The 18,769-nt window shown below is 36.1% G+C and overlaps 1 protein-coding gene across 3 annotated transcripts in view; it reads right to left on the bottom strand.

The window, feature by feature from the left end:
• Rlip (Ral interacting protein) overlaps positions 1-18,769 on the bottom strand; it is a 213,112-nt gene that overhangs the window by 25,231 nt on the left and 169,112 nt on the right. For all 3 annotated transcript variants that reach the window (XM_081736141.1, XM_081736142.1, XM_081736143.1), the window contains 3 exons: positions 8,460-8,637; positions 6,856-6,986; positions 3,394-3,589 (listed from right to left, as the gene is read on the bottom strand). In XM_081736141.1, coding sequence (XP_081592267.1) covers positions 3,394-3,589; positions 6,856-6,986; positions 8,460-8,637 — 505 coding nt within the window. The remainder of the gene's footprint in view (positions 1-3,393; positions 3,590-6,855; positions 6,987-8,459; positions 8,638-18,769) is intronic.

The following is an 18,769-nucleotide window of genomic DNA, read 5'->3' as shown; positions in this document are numbered from 1 at the left end:
CCCTTTAGCAGCGGAATTTTAGAAAACGCTGAAATACGTATTCACTTATTTTTATGAGTTCATATACCGAATATAACATCTTCAACTTAAACGAACCCTCACACTGGACACTTTACGAAGAGAGAAAAAGAAAGGAAAGGGAAATTTAGATTTTACAGAATCGACCCAAGTTTTACCTCTTAAGAGCGGAATTTTCGAAAACGCTGAAACATGTACCCCTAGTTTTATACAAGAGTTTGTAAACCGGGTTTTGCATCACCAACTTAAGCAAATCCCCACATTCGACACTTTGGACATAAAAAGAGGGAAATCTCAGTATCATAGAAATTGGCTCTTTCCCATCTCAGGTGCTGAATTTTCCATCTTCTGCCTCAGTTGCACAAGTAAACTGATGAGCCCGACTACTCATCAAAATATACATTTCAAGTTAAGTTTTTAAAGATTCTGAATATATATATACTTCTATAATAATAATAATAATAATAATAATAATAATAATAATAATAATAATAATAATAATAATAATAATAATAATAATAATAATAATAATAATAATAAATATCCATGGAGTTGAGTTGATTTTGATTTTAACGTCCCTTTCAGCAGTGAGGCTATATGAGATAGGACCTACTGATTAACGTGGAATCCGAACCACATGAACTCTCGCCGGGAATCGAACCCGGATTTCGCACGCCAAAAATAACCATGGAAACTACATCAAACGTGAATATATTGACTGCTGGGGTTATTGTTTAAGTTTCCATTCCTTTTTAGCGCCGAGGTGGTATGAAAAGGAAAGAGGAACCTATGAGCAAATCAATCAATTAATATAGCAAATAAAGCGTAAAATAATAAATAAATTATTGTTTAATGTGAAACTCAATCTACTACTCGGATTAGTATCCGCGACAAATATTCCAACAGGAATCAAACGTGGGCAAACACGCGCAGAGAATTCGCGCGTTACCCGTGACCAGTTAAGATGGTCATATGGATCTATTGTTCGATGCAGAATCTAAACAATATATATTCTCAGGGAATCAAACCCATGATTTCCATGCCATAGGCGATGAAACTGATCGTTCAACTAACTAACCATTGAAGTTCTAAGATATTGTGAGCTCCTCCGTGGCTAAGCGGTTAGCGTACGTGTCTTTAACGTGGGAGACTACGGTTCAATTCCCGGCAGGAGCTTATATGGTTCCGATTCCACGTTAATCAGTAGGTTCACGTCTCATATAGCTTCGATGCTGAATGGGGCGTTAAACTCAAAATCAACTCTAAGATATTGTGTCTCTATTAAATAGGCTCTTTCAGTTCTCTCTGGAATTTCATTACTAAGCAAATAATAATTTAAATGACAAACCGCAGCTAGTCTATATCAGACTCCTTGAGTCTTAATTTACTTGTACTCAATGTTTGAAGCCTGTAACTAGTTTCGTTTAATAACAAATTTTCGATGCTTGAATTACGCGATTTAAAAGTAGACAATGGTTGGTTTGTTGAGGAAAATTTCGCGTTCCTTGCAGAAGCGAGGCTATGTGAAACGTGGTCCTATAGACTAACGTGGGATCCGAACCACATGAGCTTCCGACGGTAATCGAACCCGTGGCTACCACGACAAATGTGTGCACGCTAACCACATAGCCATGAGGAAGCTTACATTTTACATGTGTCAGAATCCTGCGGTACTTCCGCAACAATTTTTATAGAGGTAGTTGGTGAGTACTTCAAAATACATGCTCATGGTCAAACTGCGTGTATAAAAATTGTAGTGTGGCACCTTAGGATTCTGAAACATATATTTTTGGACAGCGCACATATTAGTTCCTAAGTGAAGTCTTGACCCGGCTGCGGTAGGTCCCAAAATATTGGAGCTACGGACCTTTAAAGTTTATTTTTTTCATGTTTTCGGCAACCTAGAACTCTGAAAGGAAGCATCAGTGCACCAGGTTGGTCTATACTTTTCGTCTTATCTTGGTGTTAGGAATCACCTCTCAAATGCTGTCGGTATTGTTCTGAAATACCCTGTATCTATCTATCTATATATTATATTATATTATATATATATTCAGATGGTGCTTCTATATTTCATCTTATGCACTGACAACATAGATGCAACGACAAGATGGAATGATCGAAATATTAGAGAGGTTGATTTACTGGGCTTTAATATTCTTTTACAAGAAAGGTTTGGAATAGAAATAAGAAGGACGAGGAAATAATGTGGACACTTTACTTTTTGAAAAACGATTTAAATTTTTAAATTAAAAACAAACACAAAATGAAATTAAATCTTTAACGTCCCACAATTATGCCCATGAGGCTATGGGAAGCTAAGGAAGAGAAACGGATGATTAAGGCAAGTGAATGATGATAGAAGAATTGGTGGAATGAGAATGTGGAAGGAAACGAAAAATGAAATGAAATTTTTGAGTTTTACGTCCCACGGTTATGCCGGTTAGGCTAAAGGAGACGGTGAAGATGAGTAATGAATGAAATGATGGAATGAAGAAAGTGGGAGGAAACGGGAGAACCCCGAGAAAACCCACGCACACGGTGTTTGTCCATCACAAAGTTCACTTGGCGGGAGCAGGGTTTGAACCCGAAACTCCAAGCACCAGAGGTGAACGCTCTACCACTGAGCCACCGTGGCCCCATGTGGGAGGAAACGAGAGTACCCAGGGAAAACCCACGGACACGATATTGTCCACCACAAACTTACTTGCCCGGAGATCGAAGCAAGGATCCTACGCACTAGAGATAAGCACTCTGCCACTGAGCCACCGTGACCCCTATATATATATTCCAGATTATATAGACAATCTATTCAAAAAACGCACAATAACACATACTTCTGACATTTGAAATAATACGAAGTAACTCGCAATTGTAAGAAAATTACGATGGAGGGCGAATAAATAGTGATTAAATACAGTAGTTTCTCAGATATTAAACGCTGAAAGAAGAAGGTTCGTGAATACTATATAAGATTCGGACTGAGCTCGTTCCTATTTTCTTAAGTCTGATGGCTTGCTATTTAAAATCAGTGGCGGCTTTTGAATGATGTCAGATCGGTAAAAATTTAAACTTTATTGCTACAACTAAGGGAATAAAATTTCACACAGCTTAAGAAAGATGTTTACAAGAACTAGTACATTACGTAGTGATAAAATAAAACTTTTAGTACATTATGTAGCGATAAAATAATACTTTTAAGTATGTGATTTCCCTCAAAAGCCGCCACTGTTTAAAACTTACATGTATGTAAACTGGTAGAAAAATCAATTTCAATATGTATTATTGCTAAAAGCTATGAAAAGTAAACTTTATTTCTATTATGTATATTACCTCCAAAATTCTTTATGTCACTGAAATTTATTGATCACCAACCTTGAGCTGCGTTATAATCCTCTGCACCTCCCACAACTGTTCTTCTCGCCGCTTTGAAACATAGCCAGCATTCATTTCCTGGTGAATTTGATTAAGCAAAGACTCCTGCTTTCTTATCTCTTCCTCTATCCCTGTCGGGGTTTCGGGCAACGCTGGCGGAAGAAGAGGGCTCCCGGCACTGATAGGTGGGATGTACCTATTCATAGATTAGAGAGAAACTATCAATTAATGAGCGAAGGAAATGCTGACAATGGTTGATAACTATATCATTTGCACGAGTGTTTGCAAATGATAAAAATAATTATACATTTCAAGTTCAACACATTCTCTTTGTGCTGTCGTATAATAAAGCGACTTACACATAGGGCTACCTCATCTCCTCATCTATTGCTGTCTATACACGTAATGACACAGCACGGGAAAATATTATATTATTAGTAAATGAATTGAATAAGCATGGGCAAATAATCCTCATTTTTGCTTCTAAACTATAAAAAAGCCTGGGGTTCGAATCCTACGGCAAGCTATTTGGGCAGATAATCCAGTTCAGTCTTACCAGCCGAATGGATGCCGGATTAGCCCTCTCGACTGATCTAGTAGTTAGCGAACGCACCTTTGGTGTACGTGGTCCCGGGTTGGATTTCCGGTGGAAGAGTATTTAAATTTGAACACCTTATGGTGGTTCAAACTCCACTTAACTGTAAGTTCAGATCTCATACAGCCTAGGTGCTGAAAAGGACGCTAAACTTCGATCCAATTACCAATCAACCAACGGAAGAGTGTCCTACTTCTCTCTAAACGTTATTTTTCATATCCTATCATTAAAATTTCTCGCGTAAAATTGTCTTGTATCGGATATATCTAAATTATGTTAATAAATAAATAAATATAGTTTACTATAACTAAATTACTAAAATATAAAATTAGAAATTATAATATTTAAAATAATATAATTAATATGTAAACTAGATTTAAAATTTGTGTTTCAAGGTATTTCTGGCATATAATGCCAAACATAATCGGTGATGATTTGGACCGTGGAACGAAGGTAAAAACCGAGTTAGCGTAGGTCTGTAGCTATGTTTTTTTTTTTCTTTCTTCCAATCGAGTAGTTCAAATATTCTATACGAATTATCAAAATAATGGAAAAATGTTAACATAATGCAACTTATTTGAGTAATATGAAGTTGGTTCACCTTTAGCCTGTAGTATAGTTTAGGTCTTATAACTCGTGAATTGTTTCCAGAGGAATAGTGGACCATTCTTTATGCAGTGAAGCACATAGCTGAGTCAGCGATAATGGAGGAGGAAATTGGCAGCAAACTTGTTGCTCGAAAGCTGACTGTAGATATTCAACCATGTTCAAGTGCGCTAGGCTATGTGTTGGAAGTTCACTCTAATGTTCCTCAAACCGTTCTTTGAGATGACGAATAGAAGACCATGAAAGTACAGCCCACACTAGCACAAAGGCGCTACCGATTGTTTTACGGCAGAAGTAGGAGGTCTGAAGAACACGTATCTTAGGAGGTCCTTCACACATGAACCCGGCCTAATGCTGAAAACAAGGAGAAAATAACTCCACACTATTCATTGACGGTCTATCTTTTGTTTTCAGCACCATCTTCTTTGAACTACCGCGTTGCCGGCGATGATCAGAGGTCTCGAAATTGCAACCCGACCATGAATGTTGAGGTTATGCAGCTCTCATCCGACTGTGAATGCAGAAACAGTCGATCCAGACACTGATTGAATTCTGTAGTCAGTTGTTTCGCATAAGTTCTACGGATTCCTATCAGAATCTTCTGCACTGTTCACCGATTCCTCTCAGCCAGGCTTGTTTTCCGTCCTCTATTCCTCTTCTCGGATGATGTCTTGCATGTCATCATCACTTAGACATTGTTGCCCTTGATATACTGAACACACTGGCATGCAAGACAACTCCTGGTCTCCCATTTTACACCACAAACAACTGACCTATTGCACACCCAAATTTATACTAGGGCGCCTTGCATACTACTATCACACAACACGGCAGCAACACAAGACAGTTAAAGTGAATGAGCGTTTGTTTTATTAATTCTTATATCTGATGGAGTTACCATTACTCGTATATGTAAAATACAAGAGATATTGCAACAAATGATTATCGGTAGCGAAAAGCAATCCATGACTAGATATGAAGATAAAAAAAAAAAATAATAAAGTATCTGCCAAATGTCCTCATATAAGATGGATACAAAATCAAAATATGTATAGCATAAGACTACCGGGAGGGAGGGTTGACTCGATAAGGAGAGGTCTATACGCTGGTGAAGTAAACGTCATTTTCGCTTCCTGTTTAGCTAGCTGGTTACAAACAAATCAGCTCTGAGCGGGTTATATGAAGAAGTATACATGGTACTCGCCTATGAAAATGATTTGTTTCGTTTTCGGACATAACCATAACAGTTTAAGAGGTACATGCATTTCTTTTTTTTTTTTTTTTTTTTTTTCAAGAATGAAATTAGAAGTATTGTACTATATAACACATAAAAGAGAAACAAAAACAAAGCCACACTGTAGTACAAGCGATATAATAATTAATTACTTATTGGGCGAACAAATATATCTCAATCTTTTTGAAGAACACTTTCTCTCCTTGCATATTCTGCAGAAAGAAATTAAAATACACATATTTTTACCAAAGCTCCATTGCTCTATCTTTGTTTGTTTGTGATATTTTTAGGCTAATTTCGCTGTTTAATATATATACCAATACTCAGAACACTGTAAAATCGTTTCTTAGTAAACTTATAATTGAATCACACGTTTAAAGGTATACTGCCCCAGTATGGAGTGTGATTCTCGCCTGCCTCCGCTCTTTCCGATCCTCACCAGCGTAAGCTTGATAACAATTTTACCTTTGTGATTACATATATCTGTAAAAATTTGAAACTCTTGATAGAATTGAGATTTCCAGGCAATGGATGATTTTAAAATTGGTAAATAGGCATTACACATATATACAAGACAACCGCATTTCAGTAATCACAAGCTAATCTAACCGTACCTTACCGCATATGAATTTTGGTAAGAGTATAGTACAGGCGATATAGTAAAGTTTAAACCGGACTTGTTAATTTATCTCATCCCGTTTGACATAAAATATAATTGCTCCATCCTATCGATCTACGCTACGTACGCATGAAAAATACGGGATCATTATTTGAAAATTTGTGTGTAAAATTTGTCTAATCTACGAAAATACTTCTGTGCAAGAAAATTATTTATGTAGAGGGACCATGACACGTTTCTACATTTGTAGAGTTAACATTCTCGTCTAGCATTTGTAGAGTTAACATTCTCCAAAAGGGTTTCGAGGTTGGAATCGGATAATCACAATAAAACGTAAAATACACCAGTAAAAGAAGCCATAATGAAATAATTTTTAGAACACTTCAAATATATAAATATAGAACTTACTTTTTCAGTACTGTCCCTTTAAATAGTATTTTACTATGAAAAAATAAAGCATTCAAAACTCTGTGGCTAATTTGCATTGTTGGACTCAATACAAGAGAAATATTTTGCAAGTTCATTTTATTCTGCTTCTCCTGAAAAAGAAAAAAAAAAAAGAAAAAAAACATTAATACAAACTAACAAATACTGGGATATTGTTTGTCAACATTAAGGATGTCAAGACAATAACTACTGTTTCCTATTTACGTTCCATGTTTTACGGTACCTACCATAAAAATGAATTAATACTTTTAATGTCTCACACTTGGGCCTACAAGAGTTTAGCGTCCTAGGGCAAGCGGTAAGTAAAGGAGGTGTCAAAGCACATTACTGAAAAAATTATCAATGGAACTCTCACGATAATAGAAATGGATATATCCTTAAAAAGGTCATGCACATTGTGTTTGTCTATCAGAAAGTAAACACAACGTTACGTACTCCTGCCCTAAAGATGAGCACTATACCACTTAAGTACTAGAATACTATATATATTACTATTAAAAATGTTAATATGAATATACTAAAACAATACCAAAAACTTACCAATACTCATACCATTCCAGAAAGAATCCCCTATTTACAAGAACACAATACGGTACTCAAGTAGGACTAATGGGAAAGAGACAACGAAAACGTTTCTAAAAGGCACGTAGTGGCTAGCAATCAGTATTCAAATAAAAATTAGTTTCTTCTTTGACCCCATACATAGAAACTCATCTGAAATAATTTTTCCGACTATTAAAAACAATGTTTGATTTTCCACTTGAAAAACGAAAGCCCTCGTGTACTACGCATTTTTACTTGCGTGAAGATTTGAATTTTACACCGTCTGTAGATGGAAGGATTGGTCAAACGAAAAGGTGTCGGCAATTTATATATCACTTGACTAGACACTGACTGATTTGGGGTTTATTTGAGACATCAGCAGCAAGGAAGGGTATTTAACCACCCATGCGTTATATAAGAGAAAAATATGGAATCTTTATGTTTTACGAACAACGGCTATGCCGGCTAGGCTAAAGGAGACAATGAAGAGAATGAATGAAATGATGGGATGAACAAAGTAGAAGGAAACCGGAGAACCACAAGAAAACTCACGCACACAGTGTGTATACACTACAAAGCCTACTTGGCGTGAGTTGGGACCGAATGAAGGACAACATGCATCACAGGTGAACGCTCTACCACTAAGCCGCCGCGCTCTAGCGTTATATACGAGCACAATGCTCTCTATTTACACATCTTAGATACTGACAGGGGCGGATCCAGGGGGGGGGGCGATCGGGGCGATTGCCCTCCCCCCAGAAGAGGAAACTTTCTTATTTTATATATATAAATAAAAGCCATCCCAAAGTTTGGAGCCCTTAAAAGTAGCAGTATGACAACCCACCGCCCCCCTCCCCCAGAAGTCGGACCTGGATCCGCCCCTGGATACTGAAAATGAATATTCTAATATTGTTTTAGGTGGTTCTAGTATACTGATTTAAGTTACAATGGATAATTATTTTTTATTTATTTTTTTTTAAAAAATATCGAAAATGTGTAGTTCATGAAATAAAAATCATTACCCTTTCGATGACGTGATTCATATGAACAAATATCCATGATAGCAGAAGTTTGTTATATACTGGAAGTTTATCCATTAAGGCTAAAAGCTCCTCCTCCCTTCTTCTCGTATCTTTTAAAGCAGCTACTTCTTCAAATTTTGGCATTAGTTCATTCGTCAAAATTGGTTCTGGCAATTCTCTACAATAAAAACAAAATACATATGACACAAATAACTACGTATCGATCATTTCAAAATTGTACTGAATTAATTAATTACACAACATCATTTGAGAAGACGGTGAATTTAAACCAAATCTGTTCCAAAATCAACCTTTAAATTCCTACTAACTACAAGTAAAGCATCGTAACGAAATAATTAAACTATTGATTGCATAATTGATCTTCTTTCGACAGTTATCCGTGGAAAAACAATTTTTTCCCGCTCCGTTACAATTGAATGTTTCTATTAGTGAACTTTTAGTTGTAGCTAGTCAGACTGAAAAAGAATCACTAAGTGAATGGAAATATTGTTTCCTTTCTTTCACGACAATTTATACACAGGGAGTCCAAAGTGTGGAAACGCCCAAATAAAAGTTGAAGATGAACAATGCAGTAAAATTAACACTGTAGTTTTGTAATTGGTAGGGGGAAATGTTATAGGGCGTATGGTGATTATAGCCGCCATCTTGATTCCACTTCGAAAATTTAAAATGCAAACCACAGCTTATGACACCTCAGTCTCACCGGAAATTTTCCTATGAAGTATTCTTATTTTCGATCTAGCATCAACTAAGATGAAATTAAGACCGCTTGTTTTTTCTACTGTCATAAGTGACGTCCTAACATATGACTTTGACGAACAGAAAGTAAACTGGGATAAAGTTGCTTTCAGAAGATCGAATTATAAGAGTATTTATAGGTTATTTAAACTGCCGCATTTTCGAGCGGGACCGCGTCAGCAATTGTACTGTTTTTAAAGTGGTTGCAAAATTTAGAGAAAGTGGATCTGTGACTATAAACCTAAATGAAAATTACGAACGTCAACTGGCGTAGCAACATTAATAGCAGTGTTGCCAGATATCTATTACGCGCACTTTGCCCTTGAATAACTGGAATCCCTGTAACCTCCAATTTCACTAACACATTTGCCAAGATCCTTACTATCATAGAGAATTTGTGGAATGGGTTACATATCAAATTTGCAAGTGTTCCTAGAAAGTAATAGTGTGATACGTGGGGGGCGATCGTAATGTGTGTTCTTTCTTTATCAACAGACTTTCATAGCGGCAGAGTATCGTCAAGTGTTAGAAGAGTATACGTTGCCATCACGTTACGAAAGGATCGGGCATTCCCATGTTTTCCAGACGATAGTACCCTCCATACTATGGAAATTGTGTTCGCGAGTACTTTGGTGTCTCCACTCCACTGGGTTTCCACCAGGGTTTGCCCAAGTGGGCCCAGCCCGAAAAAAATCCACCGGGTTTTTTCGGGTTGGATCCACCTGAAAAAACCCATCTTAAAACCCACCTGGGTTTTTGACTTTTTTGTTAGTGTATTATTGGTACAACTAAGGTGATCACATTGAAAGTTATTTTTATCAGATTTTAAACTTTCTTTGGGCGAATTATATGCTTTCATGTTAAGATAGACAACAATATTCAACATAAGACCTTTATAAAGCTCTAAATGCACTGAATGAATAAATAAATAAATAAAACCCTCAACTTAGTTTGAGATAATTGTAGAACAAATTAATGTGTGGATTATGCTTATAGCCTATTTGAAGTAAAGTAAGCGATTGTATATTTTAGAAAATACTTTCCATGAATAGTAAGTTTCCTGACTCGGCACCGCCGAGGGACATTATCCCTCATACGTTGACGGGTTTAAGGTCATAGGTGCCGGTACTAACAGTAAATATGTAAATACATTAGTAAAACTATTAGTATTGTTTCTTACCTTTGATGGTAACAAAAGTATTCAGTAAAATTTGGTTTTCCAACAACAACAGTTAAGTTCAGTCATTTGTTGCTAGCCTTCAAATAAGCATTCTGTAGAATCAACACTAGCAATAACGTAAAAATTCTTGTCAAAATTAAGAAGCTTAATGCTCGGAGCTCCGAAGACTACGTAGTGCTTACTATTTTAAGTGCTGCATTCAAACTTCAGTATTAATGGAAGTTTCGATGTTCAGTAAAGCAAGCTGCATTTTGAGGGAAAACCCGTCGTGGAAAAAGTGTTTGCGAAATTCCCGCAATTGAACCCACAAAGCATCGAAAGTGAATGCTTCACCAATAAAACTATTTATTTTACGCTGGAGGATATTTCATTTCATTTTAGACACTTTGAAACATTTACTTTATAAAATATGAATTATAGGCCTATCTTTGTTAATTGTTTTAAATTAATTTTCGGAAAAAAACGGTCTTGCAACAAGTGCTCGGGTAATTCCCGTAATTGAATGCACAAAGCATCGAAAGTGAACTTCAACAATAAGACCATTTATTTTACGTTGAAAAATATTTAAGACTTTTTGATGAATTATGTCTTTGTTTTAAATTAATATAGCTATTTGGTATTCATATTTGGCGAACACTGACTCGATCTACATTTGTTCGTTTGTCTGCCTTTACCACACAGTGTTCAACTTTCGGTCTTTTAAATTTTCAGGATACAAACCAGAAACACTCTAAATTTTCTGTTTAGATTTTGGCAGCATACCAACGTAAAATTACAAAATGGCGCGCTTTTTTTTAAAAAAAATTAGCTGATATCCACTGGCGAAAATCCCGGGGGGATGATGGGGACATATCTCTTACAATCTTGGAACTGTCCCCCTCAATAATCCGATTGGAAATGTGTCTTTTAGGAAGAAATGTGATGATTTCTGTCCAACTGTCACGAAGGAAAGTGAGATGATATTGATACATCCCAGAATAAGCCTCAAATATGACCGCCTCCCAATGTTGAAGACAACTCTGCTCCCCTACCCATGTTTCCCTGAGTCCCACACAGGGGACATAAAATATGACGATATTATTATTACTTTACAACTTTAAAATCAGACTGGCAACATTGAAAACTGTTTACAGGGAATGATCATATTTGGATCATCCCTTGTAAACAGTTTTCAATGTTGCCAGTCGGATTTTAAAGTTATAAAGCAATAATAATGTCGTCATATTTTATGTCCCCTGTGGAGGACGCCGGGACCGACATGGGTAATCCTCCCCAGCATTGTTTTTCTCCTTCATAAATATTTTGTACATCGCATATATATATATATATATATATATATATATATATATATATATATATATATATATATATATATATATATATATATATATATATACAGGGTGTCCGAGAAGACCTTCCCTGATTATAGAAATTGATAACTCAGGCTAGAAATAAGATAGAAATATGAAACTGGTGTTGAATTGTTTACAAACTATAAAAGTTTTTGTCTGTGTTAGGTTTGTTCTGTTCTGTTTTACCAAGTCTCAATTTTGTTTGTTTTAGGTTTGTAGGACGTAAGTAAGAAGCCCAAGAAGCCATGCCAACCAACCAGGAGAAGGCACAGTGTGTCCTGTGGTACAATGAGACACGATCACCAACCACGGTGCAGAGACAGTTCCAGACAACATTTGGGAGGACTCCACCTGATGTCAAGAGCATTAAAGCCTGGTATGAGAAGTTCAAGAACACAGGGTCGGTTGCTGACCTTCCGAGGTCTGGTCGACCAAGAACCTCAGCAGACACGGTGGAGGCTGTGCGGCAGTCTTTTCTGAGAAGTCCTAAGAAATCGGTGCGCAGGGCCTCACGTGAATTACAGATACCAAAAAGCTCTATCCATGACATTTTACACAAACGTTTATTGTTTCGTGCTTACAAAGTGCAACTCGTTCAGGCCTTGTTGCCCGACGACGGCACACGTCGATATGACTTTGCGGTCGAAATGCTATCACGTATTGCGGACGATAATGGTTATCTCAAACGAATTGCCTTTTCCGACGAAGCGACATTCTTTGTCAGTGGAGTAGTGAATCGCCATAATGTACGCAGAACCCCCCAGGAAGATCAGCGAATAACCGCAGTTGTTGCATCGATCCCTCCAGTGATGTTGGCTAATGTGTGGATGGAAATTGAATATCGCCTAGATGTGCTACGTGCTACCAAGGGTGCTCATGTGGAAGTGTACTGGTGTGACCAAAACTTTTATAGTTTGTAAACAATTCAACACCAGTTTCATATTTCTATCTTATTTCTAGCCTGAGTTATCAATTTCTGTAATCAGGGAAGGACTTCTCGGACACCCTGTATATATATATATATATATATATATATATATATATATATATATATATATATATATATATATATATATATATATATCGTCTTACCCGTCCCCCCAATGTTGAAGACAAATTTGCGCCGCTGCTGATATCCAAGCTACAAAGTGCAATTTTAGGTCTTTCAAGTTGAAATTTTCAAAGTAGAAGCACGAGAGACTAAATTAGCTGTATATATTTTGGCGGCATAAAATTTCAAAATGGCGGCCATTTTTCAAAATAGCGGGTATCCATGCTACAAGGTGCAATTTTCGGACTTTTTAGGTTGATATTTTGAGGGTAGAAGCACAAAACCTTCTAAAGTTGCTGTATACATTTTTCCGGAGATCCAATATAAAATTTCAAAATGGCGGCAATTTTTTCAAAACAGCAAGTGAATAGAAAGTTGTTGCAAGTTGTGACAATGTCACTAATAAAATGTAAATCATATTTTAACATTTTTACCCCAAAGAGATTGAAATATTTCGAAAAAACCCAATAAAACCCGATAAAACCCACATGGGCCCAGGTGGGTTGTTTTTTCAAAAATACCCGGGTTTTTTCAAACCCTGGTTTCCACCGACGGAGGTCTTCGTAAATGTCGTTAAATTTAGGCACGTTGAACATTTATGCAACGAATCATCAACGAATGCCAATACTATTACAGACACTCTAAGCAGGGTTTTGCACGAATAGGTAACAGGTTGACATAAGAGGTATCAGGTACATGACAGGTTGATGTAAGAGGTTTTACCAGGGGGAAAATATGCATACTATTCAATTAAGAAAATTTCCTATAAGGATGTGATGTAATAAACCAGGGCAGGAACTTAGGGGTGGGGGGCAGGGCAATTCGGGGCATTTGCCCCGGGGCGCAGCTGGTTGAGAGTATGTAGAAGGCGCCATTTCGATGCAAGATTAAGGCTGACAAGTTCAACTCAAGCCGTATGGGGCAATGAAGGGATGATTGGTGGAATGAAGAAAGGAGGAAACGGGACAACCTCGAGAAAAAACCCACGAACACAAGGCAATAAGAGGAATATAGGCACGTTTCCAACATTTATTAATTTTGTTCAATTTAATTAGTTCAATGAATTTTTGCTTTGCTAGGCCATAAATAAAACAATTAGTGTTATGAAAAGTACCGAAGAGACGTTTTTCCTTTGTTAATATGTTGGTATTACTTCTTTACGCGTACAACTAATGATTACATTTTTCTCAAATGCAATCGATTCTATTTTTACTTAATGAAGGTACTAAAGGTAACTGAATGTGTTAAACATAAATGATACTATTTCACAATTAAGAAAGGATTATGAAAATCAGTCGAAACATAACATTTACCTCCAGATGTTTTTTGAGACTACTGATTTAAGTTTGCAATTACGTTAGGTAAAAGAGTTTATGATTCTTTCTCGATACCTTGTCAGTAATCTGAGAATATTATAATTGCTGTAGAAGATGAAAAAGAAATATACAAACAAAGTTACCCCACAGTCAGATTATAATATTTCTAGGTTTGATACGCACGATTCTGTTTGTCTTTCCGTTACGTTCCTTAACCAAAGTTCTTCGTTAAAAAACTAGGGTATCTCTTCAACTTAAAAAAGCACCCAATACCAATTATGTTAGTCAAATTTAAACGTAAATTTTGGAACATGTGAAGTTTTCAAGTGTGATTCTGAGGGGGAAAATCATGATTACAAAATGTATTTTCGTTTGCGTTGGAACAAAAAAAACATCGCTTTCTCCTCGCCTTTGTTGCCCGCACTGAAGCATTGGAGTCTATATTTTGAATGTTTTGTTTTCTCATGGCGAAGAAAGGAACAATTGAAGTGGTACTAAAACAATACGCTGCATGAACTGGAGATTTTATATCATTGTATGTCAAGTTTTAATAATTGGCAGTGCATTTCAGTGTGTTCTGAATCTGAGTTAAGTGGATGGACTTGAATTGAATTTTATTTAAGACTTACTTTAACTTGTTCTGTTAATTAATTTCGTACTTTCCGTTTGAGCTACGCCAATTGATATTAAAATTTACTCCTGCTGATTAAAATTTAACTTATTTCGGTGTTCGAAAGTTGTTAGAAGGACTTTTTACTTTTACTGTACATTATGTTCGTGAGGTTAGCGAATGATGATCAAGCGAGTGCGCGAACAAATATGAAAAGGTAACGTCAGAGAGCCTCGAGCCCTCACCTACTCAATTTCGAATGGCCGTTACTTCCAAACATTTTGACGTACTACATTGCAAAAAATGACTATGTTAGTTTAATACTTTCTTGTGTTCCAGAATGACTACCAGTTTTCGTGTTAAATCAATACAGCAAACTGTTTTTTTCTTCTTTTTTCAATTTAACACAATGTAGGATATCATACTAGCACTGTCACAGTGATTAATCAACATTGATAACACATCCATTGTGTTAAATCACCGAAATACCGTTCACTGTGTTGAATCAACACAAAAGAGTTGTAGCCATACTGGGACACCGGAAAATTGAATTGAAAACTATTTTTTGCAGTGTTGGGGCGATTTGAGAGCATTTTTCTTTTTAAATTTATTTTTGTCTAAGTATTTCAGGCAAACATGGGACAGAGAACGGAAACAGTTTTAGAAATAATTGGTTCTGGATTTATTTAATCCCAGGATTTGACTGTTATGACTAAGGAAAATCAGACAGAACCTTAGTTAGGATTGCCTAACGATTGTCACCAATGTCTTACAACAGTGGTGCCAATGTGGCTGGAAAATATCGTGGAATTCAGGCAAGGATAAAATTGTTAAATAACCTTGCGCTGTTTGTGCCATGCATAGCACGTTCCTTTAATATTGTATGAGTACATGCATCGAAATTAGAACCAGAAGCTGAAAATCTGTTTAGCACCGTTCAGAAAGTGTATAATTTTTTGATTTCATCGATAATAAGGTACGATACCTTAATATAATAATGCTTTGGAAACAAGAGAGAGTGCAAACTAAGAAGCAGTGACAGCCCTGAAATCTGAACTGAAAGATGTTCTCGCAGCATTTTATAAAATTATAACCACTTGTCAGAAGTCAAATCAGTTGCCAAAACTTCATGAAATATTTGAAATTTGTAATTAATATAATATTTTGGAACTCAGTTCTGCTTGAAATTACTCAAATGAACAAAGAAATACAGACTAAGGATTTGACTTTTCAAAGGTCTCTTGATTTGTTATCAGGTCTTTTGAATACAGTCTCCAGGTTCAGCAATCAAGGATTTGACAGATGGCTGTAGGAAGCCAAGGTTATTATTAATTTGATAGATATGGAAGATCATTCAGAGAAAAGTGTATCTCAAAGAAGAGAATGTCAGGAGAGGAGGAAAAGGATGAAGAGAGACGTTTTACTTGTTACCTTATGCTCGGCATAACGTAACATGGCCCGGTGCTTTTGAGCACCTTGTATATTGGAAGGGAAATTTTAAATTTTATTTAGAATGTAAGAAAAACTGTTTTATTTTATAGTAGGAAAACCGTAGGTCGCAAATTTTGTGTAATTTCAGTAAAGTAAATCGTTTCAACGAATATTACACGAAGATTACATGATTAGTAACTATATTTTGTATATTTTACGTATTTATCCAAAAATATACTATTATTTTAGGAAATAAGTGTATATTCCAGCTTTTTCAATGATTTTCAGTTTATTTTTATACATATTTCGGCATAGGGAATCTTCACAAGAAAGCTAAAATTTTAATTTCGTAAATCTTCTTCAAAATTCCAAATTAAGAAAGTCAGCCATAATTTCTTCTTGGTGCATCTCTTTGTTTTCGAAGTAAATTATTTGATTGGATAATCCACAATCACAGCTGCGGCTGAGATTTCGGCTTTCTTTGATCTTCGCACAGAAGCCTATCATCCGATAGTTACGTCACGATTATCTTCCAATTAGGGATCATCTTCATGTAATTCTTTGTCTTACATCGTCAGCCATTTCAAGAGACAGGCGTACAGTGTTCGTCGTCTGTAAAAATTGTGAAATAATTCGTCTTTATTTTAAAACTGTGATAAATTCTTCGTTTTGACTAGTATCAGAAGTTGTCAGCATAAATAAACGTGCTGTGTTTGGTGTTTTAACGAAATTGTCAAGCAAGTAATATTCTAAACTGTGAAGTGATTTCGTCTTGTATAAGGGGATACTAGTATGGAATGCGCTTATTGTTACGGAATGAGCTCATTGGCAAATTTTACGTTCTCGGTCAGCGAGAGAACGTAGGAGAAGCCGGAGGAGACGGTGACAGAGAGTAAATATTGAGTCGGTGTGCAAGCATCGGAGAAGAAGAAGTTGAGTGACGCTCAATGGCTTTTTAGATCGGTGCTACAGTTGTTAGTATCTGAAAACTTTTTTTTGGAACCACAAGTTAAGAATCTCCAAGGAGATTCTAGTGGCATAATTCATCAGAAAACTTTTTTTTATATATCCGTTTAGTCGCTGTCAAAGGAATGGACTCACGTAAGTAGGAACCAGTGGAAGTGAAATTCAATCCAGGTATTGGCATCTTCAAAATTCCTTGTCTCGATAGAACAAATATGTGTGATTATATTTTCTGGTACATGTGTGAAATTCTTAACATGATGTGTTAAGTGCATAAAGTTTCCCTCAACGCCGCACACATGCAGATTTGGTCAATGTGACATCGTGTTTTCATTCAATGGGGGGAAAAGAAAGCTAGATTATCTCAGCGCAGAGCGATTGTCGTAACCACAAGAAAATGTGTGGACCACACACACATTTTCCCCCAGTGAAGAAAAGATGTTTAGATTCCCTGAAATCTTGAAATTATTCATTTTCGGTAACACTGCTCGAAATTAAATCTTATTTTATTTCGGTATGTTTTCTTTGGTTTTAAACAAAATGGTTCTAAACGTTGATTTTTGGAAGTAAGTGTCAGATTCACGGCTACAGTTAAGTGCAAGGGTACATGAATTTTGCGTACCGGGAACAGAAAACTTTCGGCAATAGGCTAAACCTTCGTAATATTCTATTCTGATACCCATCAAGTTTTAGAAATTTCAGTTTTTTTTTAATAATTACTAGTAGATACTTTTTTTCCCTTCTTTATTAAGAAACTTAAAATTTCAGAGCGACACTAATGCAAGTAACCACTGCGTCTTTGGTCTGAATGTGGTAGCGAAACAAATATAAATATAAAATGAGGATGGTGCGTCATGAAATATATGTGTGACTTTTTTTTATTTTGTCTAGGTTAAGTTAGTGTAGTTAGAATAGGGATTTAGGTTTAAGTTATGTCAATATGTTATGGGAGTGTTTACCTGTGCTAAATTGTCCAGTGGGTCCGAGCTGTAAGAGAGGTAGCGAAGAGCGTAAATCCTCTATGCCGGCCACAATCTTAATGCACAGCGGAGTCTAAGCACCAAAGAATGGATAAAGAAAAGTGAAAGTAGCTAACCACAATATTATGCAGTGAAGTATTATTTTCAATAGTGCAATGTATTTATATTGTGTCTTTTCATTTGTTTTGCGTGTCGATTCAATGTGAATGTTTTGAACGTCAAGAATATTACATGAAGAATATTAAATGAATATGAATATTTTAGGAATATCTGTGCTAAACAAAAGTAAATAATGTTTTGGCTCTGAAAGTTATAGAAATCGATCATATTAGTTTTCTTAGATGGGTGTCAGTCAAGTGTAAAGATTTTCTGTTATCAAATATTTTGTCCAACACTACTTTCATGAATATTTTCGAATAAAATTTTACTAGCCGTGAAAACATCTTTCTTTTCGAATACAGAATATAATTATCTTGTAGTTTTAAGAAGTAGTAGAAATATGGAGTTTATGTTTTGGTATGTATGCGAAGCATGATCAAAGCAAAGAGCAGTACGTACTTAAAAGGTTTACTGGGGAAATGAAATAGCTGTGAATCAAGGGAAGAGACTTTCCTTAGTGTGACCGGGGTTGAAAACAACCGAATCTGTAGAAATTTTCTCATTTTATC

The sequence above is a fragment of the Thermobia domestica genome, chromosome 13 (genome assembly GCF_964235325.1).
Source record: "Thermobia domestica chromosome 13, izTheDome1.hap1.1, whole genome shotgun sequence".
NCBI classification, from domain to species: Eukaryota; Metazoa; Arthropoda; class Insecta; order Zygentoma; family Lepismatidae; genus Thermobia; species Thermobia domestica.
The sequence above is the reverse complement of the archived record's forward strand: the minus strand, read 5'-3'. Positions and strand labels throughout refer to the sequence as shown.